At 48.4% G+C, this 23,707-nt stretch overlaps 1 protein-coding gene across 23 annotated transcripts in view; it reads left to right on the plus strand.

The window, feature by feature from the left end:
* The window catches only part of ELN (elastin), a 496,210-nt gene that overhangs the window by 263,964 nt on the left and 208,539 nt on the right, over positions 1-23,707 (plus strand). For all 23 annotated transcript variants that reach the window (XM_078679544.1, XM_078679545.1, XM_078679547.1 and 20 more), the window contains one exon: positions 14,458-14,634. In XM_078679544.1, coding sequence (XP_078535670.1) covers positions 14,458-14,634 — 177 coding nt within the window. The remainder of the gene's footprint in view (positions 1-14,457; positions 14,635-23,707) is intronic.

Genomic DNA, 23,707 nt, shown 5'->3' on the forward strand with positions numbered 1-23,707 from the left:
CACAATTCTTTAGCCCACTCAGCCACCCCATTTCAGACATGGCCATATGCAAATCAGTCTGACCCTGTGCCTCATGGGAACAGTCCAGCCCGAACTGCCAAGCCATGTCTTCCATGGACCGGAAACAACCCCACCAGAATTTACCAAAAAATAGAAACTGAAAACAGAAAAGCCTAACTATCCTCATAATAGTAGTGTTAATCAGAAAAGGTTCTTGACAATTCAAATAGCTTGGAACATCAATTTTAATTCAATCGAACCATATGCAATTTTTGTGTGCATCCTTTTATCCATAAAAACTGTGAAGGAGCAGTGACATAAATGTCTCTAGTATGTGCTCCAGATAAACGAAATACTACACATAAATGCACAAGTAGATGGATTTGAAATAATAAATAGAAAGGTTATACCACAGATACAAAAATAATAGACTTTATTAAATAGGGAGCTTATTTACAAGCCCTATGCATCGCCGGAACGTCACTTTTCGTGACTTTCTGGTGGTGCACAGGACTTAGCCATGACTACAAGACCACGTAAAGCCAGCCTGCATGGCTTTTCATGACTTTGTAGATATGGGGTAAGGCAATGCAGTGCAAGTCGCTACCTTGCGATACAAAAGGGGATGATGGACGGAGCGTTTGAGCAAATCAAACACTCACCCCCAGTCAACTGATCTGGGTTTAATCCATCACCATTCTTTAGCCCACTCAGCCACCCCATTTCAGACATGGCCATATGCAAATCAGTCTGACCCTGTGCCTCATGGGAAAAGTCCAGCCCGAACTGCCAAGCCATGTCTTCCATGGACCGGAAACAAGCATTCTGGGACCGGTTTCTGGCATTACAGCCGTCTTCAGCCCGGCTTGCTTGAATCCAGTGGCAAAGTGAGTCCCTTGGTCACTTTGCCACTGGATTCAAGCAAGCCGGGCTGAAGACGGCTGTAATGCCAGAAACCGGTCCTCGGAAGCTTGTTTCCGGTCCAGGGAAGGCATGGCTTGGCAGTTCGGGCTGGACTGTTCCCATGAGGCACAGGGTCAGACTGATTTGCATATAGCCATGTCTGAACTGGGGTGGCAGAGTGGGCTAAAGAACGGTGATGGATTAAACCCAGATCTTTTGACTGGGTGTGAGTGTTTGATTGGTTCAGATGCTCCGTCCATCACCACCCCCTTTTGTACTGCTTTTGGCCACCATAAGTGTGGCAGGGTATGCTCAGACGTGAGTCCCTTGCTCACTTTGCCACTGGATTCAAGCAAGCCGGGCTGAAGACGGCTGTAATGCCAGAAACCGGTCCTCGGAAGCTTGTTTCCGGTCCAGGGAAGGCATGGCTTGGCAGTTCGGGCTGGACTGTTCCCATGAGGCACAGGGTCAGACTGATTTGCATATAGCCATGTCTGAACTGGGGTGGCAGAGTGGGCTAAAGAACGGTGATGGATTAAACCCAGATCTTTTGACTGGGTGTGAGTGTTTGATTGGTTCAGATGCTCCGTCCATCACCACCCCCTTTTGTACCGCTTTTGGCCACCATAAGTGTGGCAGGGTATGCTCAGACGTGAGTCCCTTGCTCACTCTGCCACTGGATTCAAGCAAGCCGGGCTGAAGATGGCTGTAATGCCAGAAACCGGTCCTCGGAAGCTTGTTTCCGGTCCAGGGAAGGCATGGCTTGGCAGTTCGGGCTGGACTGTTCCCATGAAGCACAGGGTCAGACTGATTTGCATATAGCCATGTCTGAACTGGGGTGGCAGAGTGGGCTAAAGAACGGTGATGGATTAAACCCAGATCTTTTGACTGGGTGTGAGTGTTTGATTGGTTCAGATGCTGCGTCCATCACCACCCCCTTTTGCACCAAGTCGCTACCTTGCCTTACTCTGCGTCATCGAGGCATTTCTCGGGTGTTGCTGTGGGTGTTGCACTTTGATGCTGTCCCAAATTTATAAGATCTAGTAAATCTGGGGCAGTGCCAAAACCTTGCAGCTCCCTAGATCACATGTAACGAGGAGAAATGTTTTTTCCTCTTTCCATGCGTGCTACATTCTGCAGCACATATGGAACGAGGAAAACGCCTCTTGTGATTATTTTTGTGGAGGAAGATGTCCCTTCCTGCACAAAAACAATCTTGCCAACAACACAGACACATATGCACCATTGTGCAAGGGTGCCTTCATTGGCGCATAAAGGACAGCAATGCACCGTATCTTGTAAATACGGTGCATTCTTGCCCTTTTGAATTGCTGTAGAGCAACACAGTATAATTACTTGCAGCGCTGCCTTACACCTAAGTGTCAAATCTCAGTAGCTATTGGGGTCATCCTAGGGAAGCTTGTTTTGCTTTCAAGGAACATGTTATCTCTACGGTGAATAGCATGAAATTCAGATGAAAAGTAGTACATCCTATCATAAAAATGGACATTAAGAGGATGACCTATTAAAATATTGAGTTTACATGCACTTATAGAGGCTCCCCAATATCAGCTAACAACACATTATCAAGCTAAGTAATTGTGTAGTTAAGGACAGCACATTTATACTTTCTTATATATTCTTACCTTGACGATATGTTGTATGCAATAATTGTATAGGTCAATTTATCTAGTATTGGATCTTTCATAGATTCCATTGCTTGAATTATTCCCCATCATTGAAGTGGGAGTCCCAGGGTATCCTAGTAAAGCAGTGTGTATAACTATTATAGGCTATAATGGCAATAAGCCATCAGTTTAATAGCCTATCTATGTCCTTTTAAAAAACGGGCCAAACTTAAATTATAACCAATCAGACCCTCTAGAACACCCCCAAGAGAGGCTCAGTCCCTCAGATTTTCACCGCACATCGTCTGTGTAGGGAGTCTCCCTGAGCTCAGTTAAGTTTTTTCTTCAAGCAAGATATTCAAACTATTTCTGCTTCTACAATATCTGACACTTTTCTGACACTGCAAGACCTGTGGGAAGAAGAGATTACATGTGAATGACCCACATAAGGCTTGTCTTTATTGCCTCGACCCTCAACACAAGGTAAAGTAGTGTACAATTGGTTGTACCTTTTACTCCAAGACCTTGAGAGACAGGGAGGGGAGGCTTCTTTTATGGCTTCAAAAGTCAAAAACTCAGAGGTCATCTTCTGAGGAGGATAGAGATGCTTCTTTCAGATCCCACAAAATATCAAGATCCCAGGCTGGAACCCCTGAGGAGAGCAGAAAATCCCTTACAACATTCCACCAGACTAAGGAAACTAGGAAAAATGAGAAACGGAAACCATTCTCCTCAGAAACAGCACTGCTTGAGCCAGCTCTCTACCCAAGCTAGAAATCGTCCTCATTCCTCCTCCTAAAATCTGTTGACAACGAGGCATAGATCCTCTCTCACAGCCACTTCAATGGCAACATCACTGTCGACAGCAAGATCGTCGACGGTGACTACTGTCTCATTGTTGAGACCATTGACGACAAAGACACAGATGACAGCAGCCATAGGTGCTCCCATCCCTTTGGGGAGGATTACAGCATCAACGAAGACCTCATCGACGACCCAGTCAATGATACCACTGTCGACAATGACCCACATCACAGTCGATGACACTTTTTTTTTTTTTGCTTTTAAAAAAAACACCTTTATTTCGTTGCCAAATATGATACAGGATATACAGCCTACAACCCAGAGGGCCGGCAGTTGGTATTGAACTAATACATCCGAACATACTAGCAGGTTCTTACACAGCCTATTTGCCGACATCCCGGAGGCCCGGCGGCGTTCAAGTATGCCACATTGAATCAAAGTCCGGGAAATTTCAGGTCAACAATGCCACTATATCACCTCTTTGGCAACTGTCCATACCCTGTAGTGTGTTACCTGCAATTGTCCAGCCGAGCCACGCAGATTGCCAGGCTGACCCATCCTTCACTTACAAACAAACACCTAAAACCTACCCCAACTAACCCCCCACCCATGATTGTCAGTAGTGTGCCTGTCTAAATAACGTCTCGGAATGGTGTTCCCTGAATGTCCCTCCGAACTAATGGCAGAGGGATGGGGAGTGGGGGTGTGTGCGCCCCACATAGCCCTGGTCTGCCACCTAATTCCATACCCCCTCCCGTAACGTCCCTCTATCGTGTTTCCCTACATACACTGTGTATTCCTATAATCCAGTCCCGCCCTCCCAACGAGGTTCATGTACTTATCTTAGATGCACCTACTCTGTGTCCTCCCCTATCCTCAGGGCAGACTCCAATTCCTGACTCTCTGACGCCGCTAGCTCGTCCGTACCCCCATCCCGCTCTGTCCCCTCCTCTCCCTCGCAGGCCTCGATATGAATCCGATACAAGCTCCAGAAGTCCTTGGGGCGACTCTTAGGGGGGAGCAGTTCACTGTACACTTCAGATTGAGTGCAGCAGTTTAACATATCTCTGGCCCATTTCTTCTTAGTAGGTAACGGTCCCCTCATCCAGCAAGTAGCTACGACGCGTCTGGCCATGAGTAAAGCCATATCAGCCAAGCGCCGTAGCGCCACCGGCAGCGGTTTTGAATATCCCAGCAGCGCTAGTACCGGGGTGACTGCGATCTCTGCATCCAGTATCTGGTTTAGTTCCGAGAACACCTCCCCCCAAAATTTGTGGACCCCTGGACAGTTCCACGCCATGTGAAGGAAATCACCCACTTGCGCATAGAAGTGTTCACATTCCGGGGATCGTCTCAACCCGTACCTGTGTAGCCTTTCCGGAGTATAATAGACACGGTGCAGATATTTGAAATGCCCTAATCTGTGCCTTCCATTCAGCGAGAGCTTTTTCGTGCTGACACAGCAATATTTCCACATCTCATCGTCTATCTGTGTCTGTAGGTCATGCTGCCATTCTGCTCTGGCCTTGGAGAGTTGGAGTTGTTTGTGTCGGACACCTAATTTATTTATATTAGTTACTAGCTTACGAGAGGACACCGTCTTAATCATGTAGGTGAGTTCCGGCACCTCGGGTGGCTCCGCCAGGTCCGGGCCCAGAATTTCCTGTAGCGCGCTTCGGACCCTATGATACTGAAAGCGTGTCAAAAGTGATGTCTCTGCCTTCAGGGGGGGTAACTGTTCCCATGTCTTCACCACCCCATCCATGAACAGGTCTTCTAATTTTGAGATCCCCAATTCGGTCAGCGCTCTCGTGACTCCTTTTTCCATCAGTAGGGGGAGCCATACTGCCCATTCGATTGGCATATGCGGTGAATACAGCAGGTCACAGCCCCGTGCCTGCACCAGCTCATTCCAAGCATGGTTTGTGGCCTTTATGGAGTATAGTAGACCAACCCTACGGTCCACCGGCAGGCAGACAGTGCCCGGCAACGGTATGGGCTTCGCAAATAGGCGTTCCAGAATGACATGCGGAATGTGTGAGTTCCCGTGTATCCATGAGTGCAGGTGAGCCGCCTGAGCAACCCTGTAATATCTTTCCATATCCTGGGCTCCCAAGCCTCCCATTTCATACGGTAGTGTCAGGACTCTCCATTGGATTCTAGGCTGTCCACCCCCCCACGCAAGTTGTATAAGGACTTGTGTCAGTTGCTTGAAAAAAGCCTTTGAGAGGACCAATGGTAGGTTAGTAAACAGGAACAGAAACCTTGGTAAAACTACCATTTTCATTATGGCGATCCTGCCCATTAGCGACAAGGGAAGTTTACACCATTTTTCAACGTCGTCTACCAGCTTAGAGAAGGCGGTCCCATAGTTCTCCCGGATCAGGATTTCGGGGTCTGTGTGTAGCTGTATCCCCAAGTATCGAACCGGGTCCGTGGACCACTGCAGTGGGTATTCCATCTCGAATGGCTGTGTGACTGGGGTTAGGGGGAATGCTACCGATTTGGCCCAGTTGTCTTTCAGGCCCGAGAGAGCCCCAAACCGGACTACCTCTCTTATCACTGATGTGAGGTTGGATTCAGGATCGCGAACGTATAGCAGTGTATCGTCTGCATACGTGGAAATACCTATTTTATACGTCGGAAAGTTGATACCTTCTGCCGCGTGGTATTCCCTAATTGCACATACCAAAGGTTCTGCAACCAGCACGTACAATAGCAGGGAGAGGGGGCATCCCTGTCTTGTTCCTCTACTGATTCCAAAGGATTCAGTGACAATGTTCCCTATTCGCAGTCTAGCTGTTGGTTTGTAATATAGCGCCCCTAACATTTGCAGGAAGGGTTCACCCAGTCCCAATTTCCTCAGTACTCTCACCATAAAGGGCCATTCAACTGAGTCGAATGCCTTTTCCATATCCAGGAAAATCGCTAGCGCCTTATTGTCTTGCCGGACGTGCTGCATTGTTCCCAACACCGTACGAATATTATACGTTAGATTACGTTCTGGGACAAATCCGGCTTGCTCCGGAGCAACAAGGTCCGGAACAAGTAGGGCCAGTCGCGTGGCCAATACTTTAGCATACAGCTTAGCATCGACGTTGAGCAAGGAGAGTGGCCTATAGGATCCGCAAGAGTCTGGGGGCTTCCCTGGTTTCAAGATTGCAACTAGTAGCGCCTCACTCATGGTAGGGGACATACAGCCTTCCTCGCAGATGTCGTCGAAGAGGGCTATCAAGTGCGGCATCAGTTTGTCAATAAGCACCTTGTAGAAGCCCACTGTAAGGCCGTCTGCCCCTGGTGCACTCCCCGAGCGCATCCCCCCTAATGCCTCCCTTATCTCCTCCTCTTGTATCGAGGTCATCAAAAATTCCCTCTGCGCGTCAGTCATGAATGACATTTTAATGTAGCCGAGGTAGTCCTCGATCTCCTCCTCCATGTGAGAGGATTTCGATTTATAGAGATCAGCGTAATAACCTTTCATCTCATCAATTATCTCAGTCTCATCCGTGAGTACATAGGTCCGTAGCATACTTGCCCATGTGTTTCACCTCCCTGTCTGCCTCTTCATTATAGTCAGCTAGCAATGTTTTAAGCTGTTCCGCTACTTCAGTGTTCGGGTCAGTGCGCTGCCTAGTCTCCACTTCCTGCAGTTGAGTTTCAAGGCGTTTCAACCGTTGCCTAATGGCCTTGAGAACACTGGAGTGTTTGGCCATAGCCATCCCTCTGATGTAAGCTTTGAATGTGTCCCATAGAGTTTGAAAACTATCAACTGACCCTAGATTAGTCTCAAAGAAAGCGTCAATGTCGTCCCACAGCTCCCCTCTGAACACTTCGTCTAATAGGGAGTAGGGGGGAAATCGCCACGTGAATGGAGGGATCTTCTTCGTCGGGGTTACCAGAGTCAACAGCAATGGGGAATGGTCTGACAGCGTTCGAGGTAACACCACACATCCCCGGACCCAAGAGAGAACAGATTGGGAAGCTAGGAAGTAATCAATTCTTGTGTGGATGTTGTGGAAGGCTGAGTAGTGTGTAAAGCCCCCCTGTGTGGGGTGTTTGTAGCGCCAAACATCAGCAAAGTCAAAGTTAAGAAGTTCTGCCTGCATTAGGAGGGCCGCAGTAGCTGGACGACGAGGTGGCCCTCTGGATCTGTCTATGTCAGGGTTAAACACGAAATTGAAATCCCCACCCCAAAGCATGTTAGAGGAAGCATAAGGTCTGCAATGCGTGACCAAGTCCGCATAGAACTCGGGGTGGTCATAATTGGGCCCATATACGTTTACCACTATGAGGTCGTGACCTTTCCCGACACATCTCGTTATCAAATAGCGACCTTCCGGGTCAGCTGCAAGTAGTGTCAGCTGTAAGTGTGATCGAGGATTCACCCACGTAACCACCCCTCTGGAGTGTGTAGTAAATCCCGCTGCCAGGCTGTTACCCCTCATACCTCTAGTGGTGAGCATCTTACTCTGAGGTGGGAGGTGTGTTTCTTGTATGAGGGCAAGATCTATGTGATGTCTATGGAGGTAGTGCAGCACTTTCCTAAGTTTGCGGTGGTCATTCAGCCCCTTAACATTCCAGGTTAAGGCCTTCAACGTAACAGGACCGCCACCCGCGGTCGCTTCATCTATCTCAGCCATTCCAAGGGTGAAAATGTGGCGTTTGTGCACAGTGTTCTCCCCCTACCGTCAAACCGTCTCTGTAAGACTACATCAATCGCAGTTGTTCCTCTACATGCATAAACAGACAACACCCTGCATGAGTCAAGATTCAGTACTCTTTGTGTACAACAATAACATCCCTCACCCCAGCCTCCCCCCACCCTCTGCAGACCACCCCCAACCTGGCCTGACAGATCCCCTCCCCCCCCACAACTTCAGACTTGAAACGTTTCCCTGAGTACTCCCAGGTAAAGCCCACTCAGGGGCACACAGAGCCATAGGCGCTGGGGCGGAGGTCACCATATGGGTCGCACTATAGTGCGTCAGTGGCTTACCATGTAACTCGGAACCTCGGCGCCAACACCCTAGTCTATGTCCATCAACGGGTAACCAATCCAGGGTGCTTCGTGTAACACAACAGGTCATCTCCCAACCAGTACTCACCGCCCACCCACCCTTTATGTCTGTAGTACGTTAGTTGTAGTGGTGAGAACTAGCCATAGTGCTAAAAACAGTGCTCCTCCCAGTATCATTAAGGTTCACATATTTGCCGTTTTGGCATAAACAAAGTGAAACAATCTCACCCAGCCACCACTTGTCGTCTGATCGCAGAGTTCGGCTCTCTCTTCGCCCCCGTTATGCATCACATCAGGAAGTCACGTTAAGCAGCAGCATTCCAGTACCTCACCGCACAGTGCTAGGGGCCTTCAAACGACTGAACGAGCCGCAAACCTTTTAGGAGTTTATTCCTGTTCGTCGAGGCAGCTACTTTCTGCCTGGTCTCCAGTCTGTCTGCGCGGGCTGTTCCGCTGTTCCTTGGCCCACTCCTTTAGCGATTTCTGAAGGGTCTTAGGGTCCGTGAAAAAATGGGAGTGCCCCTGCCTGTTGACCCGCAGTTTCGCCGGATACAGCATCGCGTAGTCCAGGCCAAGGTCCCGCAGTTGTTTCTTGTATGGTGCGAAGTGGCGTCTCTCCTCCTGGACTTTCGCCGTGAAGTCCGGGTATAAGGAAACCTCCATGCCCTCGAATTGCAGCTTCCCTTTGTCTCTGGCCACCCTCAGCGCCGTGTCGCTATCCCTGTAGTTCAGTAGTTTTGCTATTATCGGCCGCGGTGGCGCTCCCGTGCGTGGACGTGGGCCCGGTGTACGATGCGCTCTCTCCACAATGAACATCGGGGAGAAAATGTCGTCGCCCAGCAGGGTAACCAGGAGCTTCTCCACGAAGAGTTCCATCCTCCCGGTTTGTGTCGTCTCCGAAATCCCCGTGATGCGGATGTTCGATCGCCTCGAGCGGGCCTTCAAATCCTCGGACTTGTCTTTCTGTCTGTGCCTCCTCAACCTCAGTTATCCGCCTCTCCGACATGTCAAGTCTCTCCGAATGCTTGTCTACACGCTCCGACATACGGTCCATACGGTAGGTAAGTGCGTCAATCCTTGTCCCGATGGATGCCATGCTTTCTTGTAGACCCTTTTCCATAGACACTAGCATGTCTTTAATGTCTGTATACATATTGTTCTCGGGTCCGGTGCTCCCTTGGGCAGGTTCAGACGCCGATTCCTCAGGTGTCTTCGTCTTGCGCTGTTCAAATGCTAATTTAGTCTGGGTTCTGTCGTTTTTACCCATATTGCGTCGCCGGCAGTGGTCGATGTCTTGCTTCCCACCACAAGTCCTGGATGTCGAGTGCGTTCCCATCAGTGGAGTCTCACTACAGCAACACCTCTACAAAGCTGCGCAGTCCCTCTGCTTTCGCAAATTGGGCGCTGTAGTTGTCCTCGTCCACAGTGTGATACGGCCCTGCCGCAGCAATTAACACCCCCCCGTCAGCAGGTAGGCTATGCCTCCAATTCACCGCTGACGCAGTAGCTAGGGAGCGTCTCTCAGGTGGATGTGTGGTCTCGTGCTTCAAATGGCACTGGACTCCTGGTGCCACTCCGTTCGCCGCACCACCACGTGGGAGTCTCAAGCACCCCGCAGCTGTAACTCCGCTACCAATGCAGCTCTCCGCAGGCGGGTAAATTTAAAAGGGCACGCCAAAACTAGGGGTGCTGCGTCACTGAGCCGAACGCCGCGGCCCGTCAGCCCCGACGGGGGGGGGCACTCCACGCCCCCAGGTAATGTCAGCGACGTCAGTGGGACCTCAATGGACTCCCCCCCACATCAACATGGGGGACACACACTTCAGGGGTGAACACAATCAGTTTATGCCGCTCTCGGGGGGCTACAAGACCGGCTGCCTTCAAACCGCCAATCTGGCCGCTGCTCGTGGTGAAACCGGCCGTTCCCAGTGCCGCCAGCCACTCGCAGCGCAGCGTTCTCCCTCTGCTGTCTGACACAGAGGTCTCCTCAGCGGGTCTCGGGGGGCCACGTCTGTGTTGTGGTCCGACGTGCGCTTCTCCGGCCCAGAAGGTAAAGCAGTGGTTCACCGAGCGTGCGTTCCAGCACTAGCCGCACGTCATGTTACGTACGCCGGCTAAGCGCACCGGAAAGTCCGCTGCTGTTGGGCCCAGTATGATTGACTCTCTCGAGCAGCTGGATCTCGCCGTCCGTCGGCCGAATTCCGCCGGGGGCCTCGCCGAGTGTCACAACAGTGACGGTGAGTCGATGAGGTACCTTATCGACCCCATAGCTCCGTTGAGGCAGGATATTTAACAGGATTTCTTCGGTGTTTGCGCGGAGCTCAGCGCTCACGCGTCCTTCATCAGCACCGGCAAGCTCCGCCCCCCACAGTCGATGACACTTAGTCGACGATGATTCATTCGACCATGACTCAGTCGACCATGATCTGTCGACAATGACTCAGTCCTCGTCAACGACGATTCTGTCTAAGAAGGACTCAATGTCCAAAACATACATTGTGGTGACAACAACGCCGTTGATGCCACAAAAATGTCAAAGACCTCTTTGTGGCCTGAGGTTACTTCACCCAGCAAGGTGTCACCTGTGCCTCCAAGTCAACTACTGGACCTAGAGGAGTCAGATGATGATGGCCCCTTTATAACAGCCCATAGCCCGTCAGAACTGCAGGTCAAGTGTCAGTACGGAGACGACTTTGAGGACAAAGGCCAAATTCATATCCAGGCTAATAACGTCCTTCTCAGAGGCATTGTGAGGAGTCCACGTACTATTGTGTTCCCCTACCCAGACAGGACGAGGTGCCAAGATCTTTGGTTCAGGATCTCCAGGCTATGCTTACGGATTTTAGAAAAAGGTTTCCTGACCCTCCTGCAGAACAACCTGTTGCTACACTTCAACCTGCTTCTCCACTAACCCCATCAACTCCTCTACCTATCACTTCTAGAATGACACTGGTTTCTCGCATCGCGGTACCAAAGAGGGGCGATCCATCATCATCTGATGATGACAGAGAAGAAGGCGGGATTGTAGAAACTCAGCCTCCACCAAATGATTGGGACCACTACGTCATACCCACTCCGTCACCACCTCCTCATCACCCTTTCGACTCACCTCCAGAAGACATAACCTAATGGATAGGACAGCAACACCAATTCACCTCCCCATTTCTGTCAAAGAGTCCCTTATAGACTACATTTGGCAAAAGAGTGTAAAAATGATGAAAAGCCCTACTACAGTGGCGGCTATCCTTCCTCGTTTTGATAAAAAGTACAGGACTCCAGAGGATTCCCCTGCATGCCTGAGAAGGTTTTGTTGCTGAAAAAGGAAAGGCATTCTACTCTCAGTTTTTTCCTCTTACCCAAGAAAACAGTGGAATGGAGACACATTCTGAATCTCAGGAAGCTAAACTAATTTCTCTGCAACCAGTTCTTTTGAATGATTACTTTCTCTTGACATTCTCCACCTCCTAAACAGTGCGGACTTCATGATATCTCTAGACCTGGAAGATGCATATTTCCAAATCCCCATTCACCCCAAACACCGCAAACAACTCTGCTTCACTGTAACTGGTACCCATTACCAAAACTGAATCTTCCCAGTTGACCTCAAGTCAGACCCTTGCATATTGACCAGTAGCAGCCTCTCTCAGTAAACAAGGTCATCAGGAATTCCCCTACGAATGGCTGCTAAAAGCTGCAACTTCAAGGCAAGCTGCCAGCGCTACCAGAGTCTACCTGTCGCTGTTGCTCAAGCTGCGTCTCACTATAAATTGAGGTACATCATCAACTACTCCCAGTAAAACGATGCAGTTTCTAGGAGCCGACCTGGATACAATCCAGAACAAAGCCTTCCTCTCCCAGGAAAGACAAAGGAGACTAGCAGAGTTGGCTCACAAAATCTAAAAAAAAAAAAGTATGTTTTAGTGAGGATGTTCAAGTCGCAACTGGGAATGATTTGTTCCACAATCAATCTTGTTCCTTTGGCATGCCTCAGAATGAGGCCATTACAGAAACAGCTGTGGCTCCAATGAATTCAATCAGAAGGGTCTTTCGATGACTTGATAACCATAAGCCCATGGAATATAGATGCTCTAATGTGGTGGTCTCAGTTATCTCATCTCTCTCAAAGTCACACATTTCTTCCTTTGGTACCTGATTTTATAATCACCACGGACGCTGCACTAGAAGGCTGGGTGGCCACTTACAGGGCCTACAGATCCAAGGAAAGTGGTCAGCACATCAGAAATCTATGCACATCAACAGCCTGGAGCTGATAGCCATCTTTCTTACCCTGCGGGCTTTTCTACCACGAATCACAGGATCCTAAGTGCCAGTCAGTATGGACAATACAACCAGCATCTATCATATAAACAAACAAGGAAGTACCAAATCTCTGACACTATCTCGTGGAGCCTAAGAGTTTTGGAGTAGGCTCAAAACCCACAAGATATTCCTGAAGGCCGAGCATGTGTTCGGAGTGCCCAACACCTTAGCGGACTCTCTCAGTAGTGCAAATACAATTGCCATGAGTGGAAACCAGCATTGGATCTCTTCGCAACAAATAGCAACACCAAATCCTAGTTCTATGCCAGTTGATATCCCCTCCCACGGTCTTGGTGTAATGCCATTTGACGCTATGGTCCGAGATTTATGCTTACGCTTTTTTCCCCTTCACACTAATCCCAAAGGTTCTCAGCAAAATGATAATTTGAGCACGTTCGCCTCATCTTGATCGCTCCCAAGTTGCCCAGGCAGCACTGGTCTACGGAGCTCTTCCACCTGTCATAGACCTGTCCTATTCACCTACCAACAACACGAACAATCTTAACAATGAACCAGGATCAGATCTAACTGATATAACAACCAGAGCTAGCCTCTCTCCACTTGCATGCATGGCTTCTGAGTTCCATGAGTTTCAAGACTTAAATATCACTCAGTAATTTAGTGCTGTCTTATCTAAAGCATGACCGGAAGACACCAGTGAAATATGCTAGCTGAAATGGAAAGGATTCTGTTTATGGTGCCACCAGAGAAATGTACACCCGTTAGAAGCATCTCCAGAACAGATCTTGCCTTATCTCCTCTCACTGGCAATATCAGGCCTCTTTCATGCATCGATCAAAGTTCACCTCATAGCAATTTCACAATACAGACAATCACACAATCTCTCTTCCTCTCTGTTCTAGTGATATAACAGTTTATGAAAGGTCTGTTCATGGATTCCCCACCAGGGGGTGCTCCACCCCCAGAATGGAACCTCAATGTGGTACTTTCGTAGCTCATGAAACAACAATAATATTCACATAGTGTTCAAATCACACATATGGTAGTAAAAGTAGGAGAAAATAAATGATACATTTGTACCTGTTCTGTTCTTCTTTCCGAGTATGTGAGGTCTGTGTTTAGCAATTTGAGATTACATTACCGTGATATAGAACCCTCTACAGCAGTAGGACTCAATTCAATTAAATTCAAATATAAACAAAACTTTCTTATCTGTGCTGTGCCCTTCACCACGGCGGCAATATTGTTATATTCTATAAGAGGAGATGACGAGGATGATCGCTTGATAAATCAGAGTTGTGGTATTTGTGCATAAAATCAAGCCACTTGGCGTATACACCAGCATTAGAAACACTGGACTGTCCCAGTAACTCTGACATAATAATATTCCAGCGAAGGATAGCAGGAAAAGAAATATGATTTTAAAAGCTACAACACACACTGGTGGTATACAATAAACATCTGCATTGTAAACAATTATTTGTATAAAAGCCACTGGGCGATTGCATTAATACTTGGAAGACAAATGTGACATTTGTAGGCTGTAACAAGTACTTCTGAGATACTAAAACATTTCTAAAGTTAAAATGTAATGCTTGAACCTGCAATCTTTCAAGAAACACCTCAGCAGACTTTACAAATCAGCACTACTTGGTCAATGCCTTGCCACCTAAAGTTACTTAAGTCAAACTTGAATTTAAAGTTATTGGTAAAATATTGTAACCATTTAGAAAACTGCTGTGTGGCCCATGAGGCATCTGAAAATGTCAGCCTGATTGGCCTCTCTCTTCGTGTATTCTTAGGCATTTTCTTTCTCTTTGACAGGCCCTGGAGCACAGCCAGGTGTGGTTCCTGGCGGTTTTCAGCCAGGCCTGTACCCTGGTGGGCTGCAGCCTGGCGCTTACCCCGGTGGTCTCCGGCCAGGTGTGGCTCCTGGAACTGCATGGTCTGGTCAGGCTACTGGTGCACTCAAGTCTGCCTATAAAGCAGCCCTTAAAGCTGGTAAATTTGCTTTCCATTTATTGTTTAGTTTTGTGTGGCTTTGCTCCCTATCCCTAGTATTGGCAGACCTATCAGCCAACTTCCTATTTATCAAGGGCTTTGCTTTGGAGGAAGTTACCTGTGGAATTTTAAATACATACATAAATCCATAGAGTGACACACCTTAGTCTAACAAAGATTTATAATGGATATTTTGAATTTCCTGCATCTACAAAAATTTTATTTTTGATGAATACTTCTAACTGCAGATTCCTCAGTGAATCTCCATGGGCCATGACAAACTTTGGCAGTGTGTAGTGTTGTCACCCTGACAGATGACAGGTTTCAAGCCACGTAATCAACAAAGAGAGAGTGAGGGTATTCAAATGGGGTCCTACTCCTTAGTCCCCTAGAATTCAAATTAACAAAACAAAAGAAAGGAGTATCCCCAGAGTCCTAGTGATCTAGCACGGAGATAGAGAAAAGTGGAAAGAAAGAAATCTTTCTTTCTTAAGAAACCCCTCACTCACCGACCTGGTCGGTGACATGCTTCATCATCGGGGTCCACCCGAGTAACTGAGTGCCACTCAGGTGTGCTTCGACGCCTGCAACTGCAGCGGAGCTGGATTTTTTGTGGGTGTGTGAAGAAGTTGTGAATTTTAAAAAGTGTACTACGTGTACTCCCTATAGACTTTATTCTGGAGTCAGTATGACACTAATAAAAACAAGTGGGATACTTCTATTGGTGTAATTTGACCAGGGAGTATCAAATTGTGCGTGAAAATATGGTCAACATGTTTCCTCCGTGTATGACTTTTAGGTTTTCTTCAGGACCAAGAGGGGTGAGCCGGGAGGTCTGCACTCGCTAAGGTGCACCCGACCCTGACCCACCTGTGTGCTAAACCCGTACTTACGGTTTAGCTTGCTTACAGCCTTCTGTGTAAGGGAAATCTGAAACAATAGAACAGAGCATAGTAATGGTGTAAGGGTATACATATCTGGTAAATTTTGCTCCAAGCGGTAAAGTTCCTGTCTCCGTGAGATACAGTTTGTGCATGCAAGAGCCATTCCAAAATGCATGCTATATCACACCGTCTGTTGAAGGTGCCCAGATCGTGTGACCCAGCTACGTATCTGCTGAGTTCCATACATACCCACTATACATTCGTCTTTATAATATGGGTGTCAAGCGTGTCTCATAATGATATTACGGGCGCCGAGTGACTAGATCTAGTCAGTCTGTGTATATAGTCCTAGAATCAGAGATAACTTAGACATATATACACATTGTCAAGCGAAATAGGGTGAGATGGCCAAGGTATCTTTCATTAGTGAACTAAGTATGAAAGCTATATTCGAGTGACATAGTGGGGAAACACTCGATAAACGAACTTACTAGTAATTACTGTTAATAGAGCAATATGGATGCCGTGGGGGGCCGCCTTTGAGTGTTCTGCGGACATAAAATGGCAGGCATGAGTATTATTTTTATTTTTTTTATTTTTTTTAATTTATTTTTATAGAGCGCGTAGTCACCCGGAGGTATCCCAGCGCTAAAAGATCCTATCTCTTCGGGTCAGTGGGGCACGGAAGAAAGGGGAGAGGAAAGGGAGGATAGGGGGGAAACAGAAGATCAGGGTTACGGACAGGCATGATTCATTTAGGAAAAAGGTGGGTTTTAAGCCGCTTCCTGAAGCGAAGATATTGTGGTTCGAGTCTCAGGTCGCGGGGGAGTGAGTTCCAGAGCTGTGCGGTGTGGACTGAAAAACGTCTTCCGCCTGAGCGGGCTTTCCTAAATCTGGGGATAGTGATAAAGTTTTCCATGTCAGAACGGAGGGGTCTTGGGGATTTGTTGGGTTTGATGAGTTTCCTGAGAACAGGGGGGCCTTGGTTTTGTAATAGTCTGTGAGCTAAGCACAGGGCCTTGAATTTGACCCGCTCCCTTATAGGAAGCCAGTGGAGGAGTTTTAATGCCGGTTTGGCCGAGGCTCTGGCTGGGGTATTTGTAAGAATCCGGGCCGCGATGTTCTGAATTCTCTGAAGCTTGTTCAGCGTCTTTTCGGGGGCACCCAGGTAGATCGCATTGCTGAAGTCGAGTCTCGAGAGTATTAAGCCTTGAATAAGCAGTTTTTGGGAATTGGGGGGCAAGAGGGACAGGATTTTCCTCAACGATTTCAGGAGCCCGAAGCAAGTCCCAGCTACTTTGTTTGCTTGCACGGTGAATGAAAGATCGGTGTCGAGCCACACACCCAAGCTTTTTACTTCTTCCTTTGGATCAGGGGGGGGGGCCCAGACAAGCTGGCCAGATGTTCGGGGAGAGTGTGAGTCCTTTCTGGCCGAGGAGCAAAACCTCAGTTTTCGTCCCGTTCAGTTTTAAGGCTGAACTGTTCATCCAACATTGGACTTGCGTAAGGCAGTTAAATAAATCTGCTGGTTGATGTCTGGGGTGGGATAATGACACAACTAGTTGTGTGTCGTCGGCGTAGGTGACGACGCTCATTCCGAACGGGGTGATGACCTCCTCCAATGGGGACATATAGATATTAAATAATGTGGGGCTCAGGGATGAGCCCTGAGGCACGCCACATTGGAGGGGAGTTTCGGAGGAGCAGGTGTTATTCTCCCAGATCTGGTAGGTCCGTTGGGCCAGAAAGGATGAGAGCCAGGTAAGGACGGAGCCTTCCACACCGACTCTCCTCAGTCTTTTGATGAGAAGTTGGTGGTTGACGGTATCGAAGGCCGCACTCAGGTCGAGGAGGATCACTGCCACTGATCCTCCTTCGTCTAAGAGTGCTCTGGCCTCCTCTACCGCTGCCAGGAGGGCGATGTCAGTGCCCTGTCCTGGACGAAAGCCCGTCTGAGAGCTTTTTAGCCTGTTGTTGTCCTCAAGGAACTGGGAGAGTTTTTATTTGGCCAGTTTTTCATCAATCTTGCTGATTCCTGGGAGTAGGGAAATGGGCCTATAGTTGGCCAAGTTTTCCGGATCGAGGGAGGGTTTCTTTAGTAAAGCTTTAACGACGGCCGCCTTCCAGCTCGGGGGTATAACTCCCTGTTGGAATGAGGTGTTGATCAGGTGGGTCAGGGGGGGGACAATCGTAGAAGCTACCTCCTTGAGGATCCGAAGCGGGGCGGAGTCCCTAGGGGATCCGCTTTTTATAGATGTTAACGTGTTTCCCACTTCTTCGGTCGTTACTTGACCCCAAGAAGAGAGGCAGATATGTGTCAGGGCGTGCGGGAGGTCGTTTTCCACGTATAGACTCCCGGAGGGATTGAGTCAAGAATTTTTTGAATTTTTTCGTGAAAGAAATTAGCCAATTGTTGGCATTTTTCCTGATCAGCTTTGGGGTCTGGGGGATGTCTTGGTCCGGGTTCTGGGGTCTTCAGAAGTTCTTTTAGGATCACATAGGATTCTTTGCTGGAGCATACCGCTTTTTCTATTCTTTCCTGGAAGAATGCGCTTTTAGTTTTTCGAATAGTAGTTTTGTAGGTTAAGAGGAAGGTGGAGTAAGCGTCTTTGTTTGCTTTTGATTTATCTTTCCTCCAGGAGCGTTCAGTTCTCTTGCACTCTTGGCGCAGGGCTTTAAGCTCTGGGGTGTACCACAGAGCGGACGATATTCTTTTAAGATGTTTAAAGGTGGCAGTTTTGGGGAGAAGTTTATCTAAAGAAGAGGTAATCCATTCATTGAACTGCTTATCGGCCATGGCAGGATCGGTGGAGAGCTCAGGAGTGGATTTTGAGAGGACGGCAGCCCATTCCCCAGATACAAGTCTGTGCCACCATCTATCGGTGACCTGAATTTTATTAGTTTGAGGGTTCATGGTAGGTACTTCCCAGGAGATAGGGACAAGAAAATGATCCGTCCATGGGAGGGTCAGGGGAGTTCTGGTGGTGATGGTAGCCACATTCGTGAGGATGGGACCCAGCAAGTGTCCCTTCTCATGGGTAGGTTCATTGTTGACCAGTCGGATATTAAGTGACAATAGGTCCTGAAGAAGATCGGAGGCTATCCGGTCCGTGGGATCCGTGAAATGCAGGTTCAGGTCGCCTAGGATAAGAAAGTTGGAGGTAGATAATGCTGATTGTGAAACCGATTCGGTAACGGCATTAAGGAAATTCCCGGGGGGACCCGGGGGGCGGTAAATCAGTAGTCCTGCCGGGAGTGGGCTGGGGAGGTTTGAATGGAAAATTGGCAACTTTCGCAGTCCTCGATGTGGGCATTGGACGTTCTACAAATGAGTTGTTCCCTGTAGATTATGGCTACCCCCCCCCCTCCCTTTGGGTCTGTGTAAGGCTTGACAAAGATAGCCTGGAGGGAGGGCCGTGATGATGTCTGAGTCAGAGCTGTCTGATAGCCATGTTTCCGTGAGAAACAGCAAATCGAAATCATGTTCTTGAATTAACAGGTTTGTTTCGATCGCATGTTTGGGAAGGGAGCGGCAGTTGAGAAGTCCTATCTTGAGTCCGGGTTTTACTGGGCTCAGGGGAGTAGGGTTGCAGCGCATACAGTTAAAGAAGGGTTTACCTTCGGTGTGCGTGTGGTAACAGGCCAAGGTTTTTTCCGGTTGGAGTGCGCGGAGCATGGTTCCTGAGTACACCACGCGGTCATGAAGGACATCCGGCGGAGTCTCTGGGCCTGGGTCCGTACGGGCCCAGACGGGTTGCCTTTGGCGCGCCTTCGGCGCGCTGACGGCGCGCCCGCTGCGCCCGTCCGCTGTGCCCGTCCGCTGCGCGTACGTGGAAAACACATGTTTTGTTAAGGCGAAAGGGGCGTGGCCTCGAGCGAGTGGGCGTGGCCAAAGACCGGCTCACTGGCTGCTGGCGCTGGCGCCGATGATTAGGGCGTTCCCTGTGCAGTTTAGCTCGGCTGCGTGGGGAAATGAAGAGACAAACGTGGTCTCCCTGAGTGGCAATCAGGTGAGAGAAGGGGTGGCAGTGACACAATAATAATACAAAAAGTTTTAAAATCACAAGTTCAAGTATTTAAAAGTAGCGCTCCCGGCTGTGCCTCAGGAGTAGGGTCTGATCAGAGCATAAACGCCGCTCTGTTTATAAAGGCGAAAGGGGCATGGCCTCGAGCGAGTGGGCGTGGCCAAAGACCGGCTCACTGGCTGCTGGCGCTGGCGCCGATGATTAGGGCGTTCCCTGTGCAGTTTAGCTCGGCTGCGTGGGGAAATGAAGAGACAAACGTGGTCTCCCTGAGTGGCAATCAGGTGAGAGAAGGGGTGGCAGTGACACAATAATAATACAACAAGTTTTAAAATCACAAGTTCAAGTATTTAAAAGTAGCGCTCCCGGCTGTGCCTCAGGAGTAGGGTCTGATCAGAGCATAAACGCCGCTCTGTTTATAAAGGCGAAAGGGGCGTGGCCTCGAGCGAGTGGGCGTGGCCAAAGAGCGGCTCACTGGCTGCTGGCGCTGGCGCCGATGATTAGGGCGTTCCCTGTGCAGTTTAGCTCGGCTGCGTGGGGAAATGAAGAGACAAACGTGGTCTCCCTGAGTGGCAATCAGGTGAGAGAAGGGGTGGCAGTGACACAATAATAATACGACAAGTTTTAAAATCACAAGTTCAAGTATTTAAAAGTAGCGCTCCCGGCTTTGCCTCAGGAGTAGGGTCTGATCAGAGCATAAACGCCGCTCTGTTTATAAAGGCAAAAGGGGCGTGGCCTCGTGCGAGTGGTCGTGGCCAAAGACCGGCTCACTGGCTGCTGGCGCTGGCGCCGATGATTAGGGCGTTCCCTGTGCAGTTTAGCTCGGCTGCGTGGGGAAATGAAGAGACAAACGTGGTCTCCCTGAGTGGCAATCAGGTGAGAGAAGGGGTGGCAGTGACACAATAATAATACAACAAGTTTTAAAATCACAAGTTCAAGTATTTAAAAGTAGCGCTCCCGGCTGTGCCTCAGGAGTAGGGTCTGATCAGAGCATAAACGCCGCTCTGTTTATAAAGGCGAAAGGGGCGTGGCCTCGAGCGAGTGGGCGTGGCCAAAGACCGGCTCACTGGCTGCTGGCGCTGGCGCCGATGATTAGGGCGATCCCTGTGCAGTTTAGCTCGGCTGCGTGGGGAAATGAAGAGACAAACGTGGTCTCCCTGAGTGGCAATCAGGTGAGAGAAGGGGTGGCAGTGACACAATAATAATACAACAAGTTTTAAAATCACAAGTTCAAGTATTTAAAAGTAGCGCTCCCGGCTGTGCCTCAGGAGTATCAGTAATCAGCGGGACGTCGTGGTTAGAGGCACCCGGTCTAACAAGTCAAGGCTGCATCAAAGACATAGCCTACCCATCCTCAACCCAGGAAACTCACTTGTCATCAGGCGTCAGCCCGCTGGAAACTGGATCACTAGGACTCTGGGTCCTGGGGATACTCCTTTCTTTTGTTTTGTTAAGGTTTCAAGCCACGCCACACATGCTGGAAGCAGATATTGGTGAGGGACTCATATGCCATATGTTTGTGGTGCCTTGAAACTAAGCATGACTCCCAATTGTGCAACAACTGTTCCTTGACGCACCCTAACGCCGTCAGAGACAGAGTCGAAGCCCTGTGTCATGGAACACAAGAAGCAAGGCCAGTCTCAGTAGAAACCGTTGTCTATAGGTCTGTTTAAGGGTTGTGGGGGCAGAGGTGCTGGAGATTTAAAGGGACAATGCCTCAACAGAACCAACTTTCCTTCTTATCCTCTACCACTTGCACCATTGCCAAATCTTTATTTTTCCCTCCCATCTAATTTTGAGACCAGTGGGTGGCAGAGTCCAACATTGCTTGGCTCTCTGGTGCTCCATCACACCAGACCAGTTGACTTTCAAATGATATAAGTTTATTTAGGGCTTCCTTTTCTTAACGCACCTCTCCAAATTCCCTCAGTTTCCTCTCAGAGACTGTCAGATGACACCTCAATTCTGTCAAAAGAAATGGTGATGTTGCTCTTCAAATGTGTGATTGAATTGGTACATGAGGCAGAAAGAGGACTTATGTGTTACTCCTAGTACTTTCTGGTCCCCAAGAGTAACTAAGACCAATTCTAGTAATCAGAATCTTCGACTCCTTCTTCAAGAGGGAATGGTTAAAAATGACGCGTGTTGAGGTTGTGCAGGCCTTGGACCCCAGGTGCGAGAAAGTGTCATTTGACCTGCATGATGCATATGTTCATGTACTGGTCTTGCAATCACGTGAATTGGTGGGGTTAGACGACTTCCAGTCTACCATAGTGCACTTTAGGCCTATGTTAGTCCCAAAACTCTTTAATGAATACCATGTTGGTGATTGCGGCACATCTTTGCAGGTTGGGAATGCACATATCTTTGATATATAGTTTCAGATCACCTGCAGATAATGTTGTCCTTGCTGCTCACCCCAAGGTTCTGCAGCAGTGAGCCCAGATTTCATCTTCAGCTGGTGCAGAGGATACCCTTTATAGGGTGCTTTCTGGACACATTTGCCTTAAAAGCCTTTCTGCCCCTGGACTTTCAGTCTATGATGCTGATGTTTCAGGCAAGAGTTTCTGTTCTGGCCTTGATTGTTCTGAGACCAGTTGGGCTCTTAGCAGCCTACATCCTGCTGGTGCCTCATGCCCATTGGCATATGCATGCCCTTTAATGGAATCTGCAACTGCAGAGGGCCCAACACCAGGTATGATTTTAGGATGGAAATGCATCTCTAAGGAGGTAGCTTTCGACTTTCGGTGGTGAGTCAATGATACCAATTATCTCTGGGCTGAGTAGCCCACCCTGGTAGGGTGGAGATAAGAAGCCTCTGTTTTTAGATGGAGTAGTGCCACCAAATAAATAACTTGGAGCTGTGAGCCATTCTACTTTCCATAAAGGTATTTATACCTTACACCAGAGGCAAGCCAATCCATGTCGTATAGGAAAAAGCTGAGCAGGATAGTTTTGTGTCTTCTGTCTGTAGGCTCTAGGGGTTTGGAGAGGATTGGCACTTCACAGAGTTTCCCTAATGGTCCATCACCTACTGAGATCCGTCAACAACACAACAGACAAACTCAGCAGATTGACATCCGATCACAAATGGCATCTACAGCCAGCTGATCTTGTGGTCCCAAACTGGGCCTTGAGGGTCTGGTACTCCCAAATGATGAATTTGAAAATCTCTCTTCCACTTTGGCTTCTTCTGGTTCCTTTACATGGAGTGAGCATTCAGGTGTTAAAGAGGTCCCATGTTAGCTGTTGCACACTGCCAATGAAAAAGCAATTCTTTTCGCTAAGCGTTGTGTTCTTGGGTGATTAGATTGATATCAGCAAGTTGGGGTGGTCCCTCTATACTGCCCTGTATCAACAAGTTCAGAGTTGTAACGGAAGTTGAACGTTGCCACCTGTTGATGCAACAGCTATTACATGAGTTTCTGGTTCTAGTTTGGCACCTGGTGAGTATCCATCAGAAAGAGTGTAATCAAAGGTAAGTAACTTATACATTTGTAGCATCGCCTGCCAATAAACGCAACCGAATAGCTCTAGCTTTGTTGATACATTGATATATATATTCGATTGTGGGATATATGGGACATGGTATATATCAATGAATTCATTCTTTCAATTCTATCAAATAACAAGTCTGTGGGTAGAATACAGTAAGATGGAGCTAAACATAATTTACAAAATGTACGTTATGATAAAATGGCTGTAAGAGTTTGACTAAATGATGATTAATGCCAGTCCATTTACATAAGCCACAGTAAAGGTTTCTGGTATCTAAACATAAATGATTTTGGCTTGTACAGAGATTGGGAATAGGACTTTATGATGGTCAGATGCAGGCCTGGCTAGTTATTCAAAAGCTGAGGCCCATCAGTGGTTGTACTATGGCATATGTACAGTCATGCTCTAGCTAGGGCAAGACAGCACCTAACCAAGCACATTGTCCACATCGTTGGGGTATGGTCAGCACTGCGTTGTCTCTATGGATAATTACCTGCAAAATAAATGCATTTCACCAGTGGCGGCTGGTATTTGAAGGCAGTGGGGGGCTGGTCATGAGGGGAGGAAATTAAATAAAATTACAAAAAATTCACACCTGTCACCCTCTGCTGCTCGCCGTTGCTGCCGCCTCCTCCAGGTCCTATTCCCCGCTTCCAGGGCAGGAAACAG

This window comes from Lissotriton helveticus, chromosome 3_1 (genome assembly GCF_964261635.1).
Source record: "Lissotriton helveticus chromosome 3_1, aLisHel1.1, whole genome shotgun sequence".
Lineage (NCBI taxonomy): Eukaryota > Metazoa > Chordata > Amphibia > Caudata > Salamandridae > Lissotriton > Lissotriton helveticus.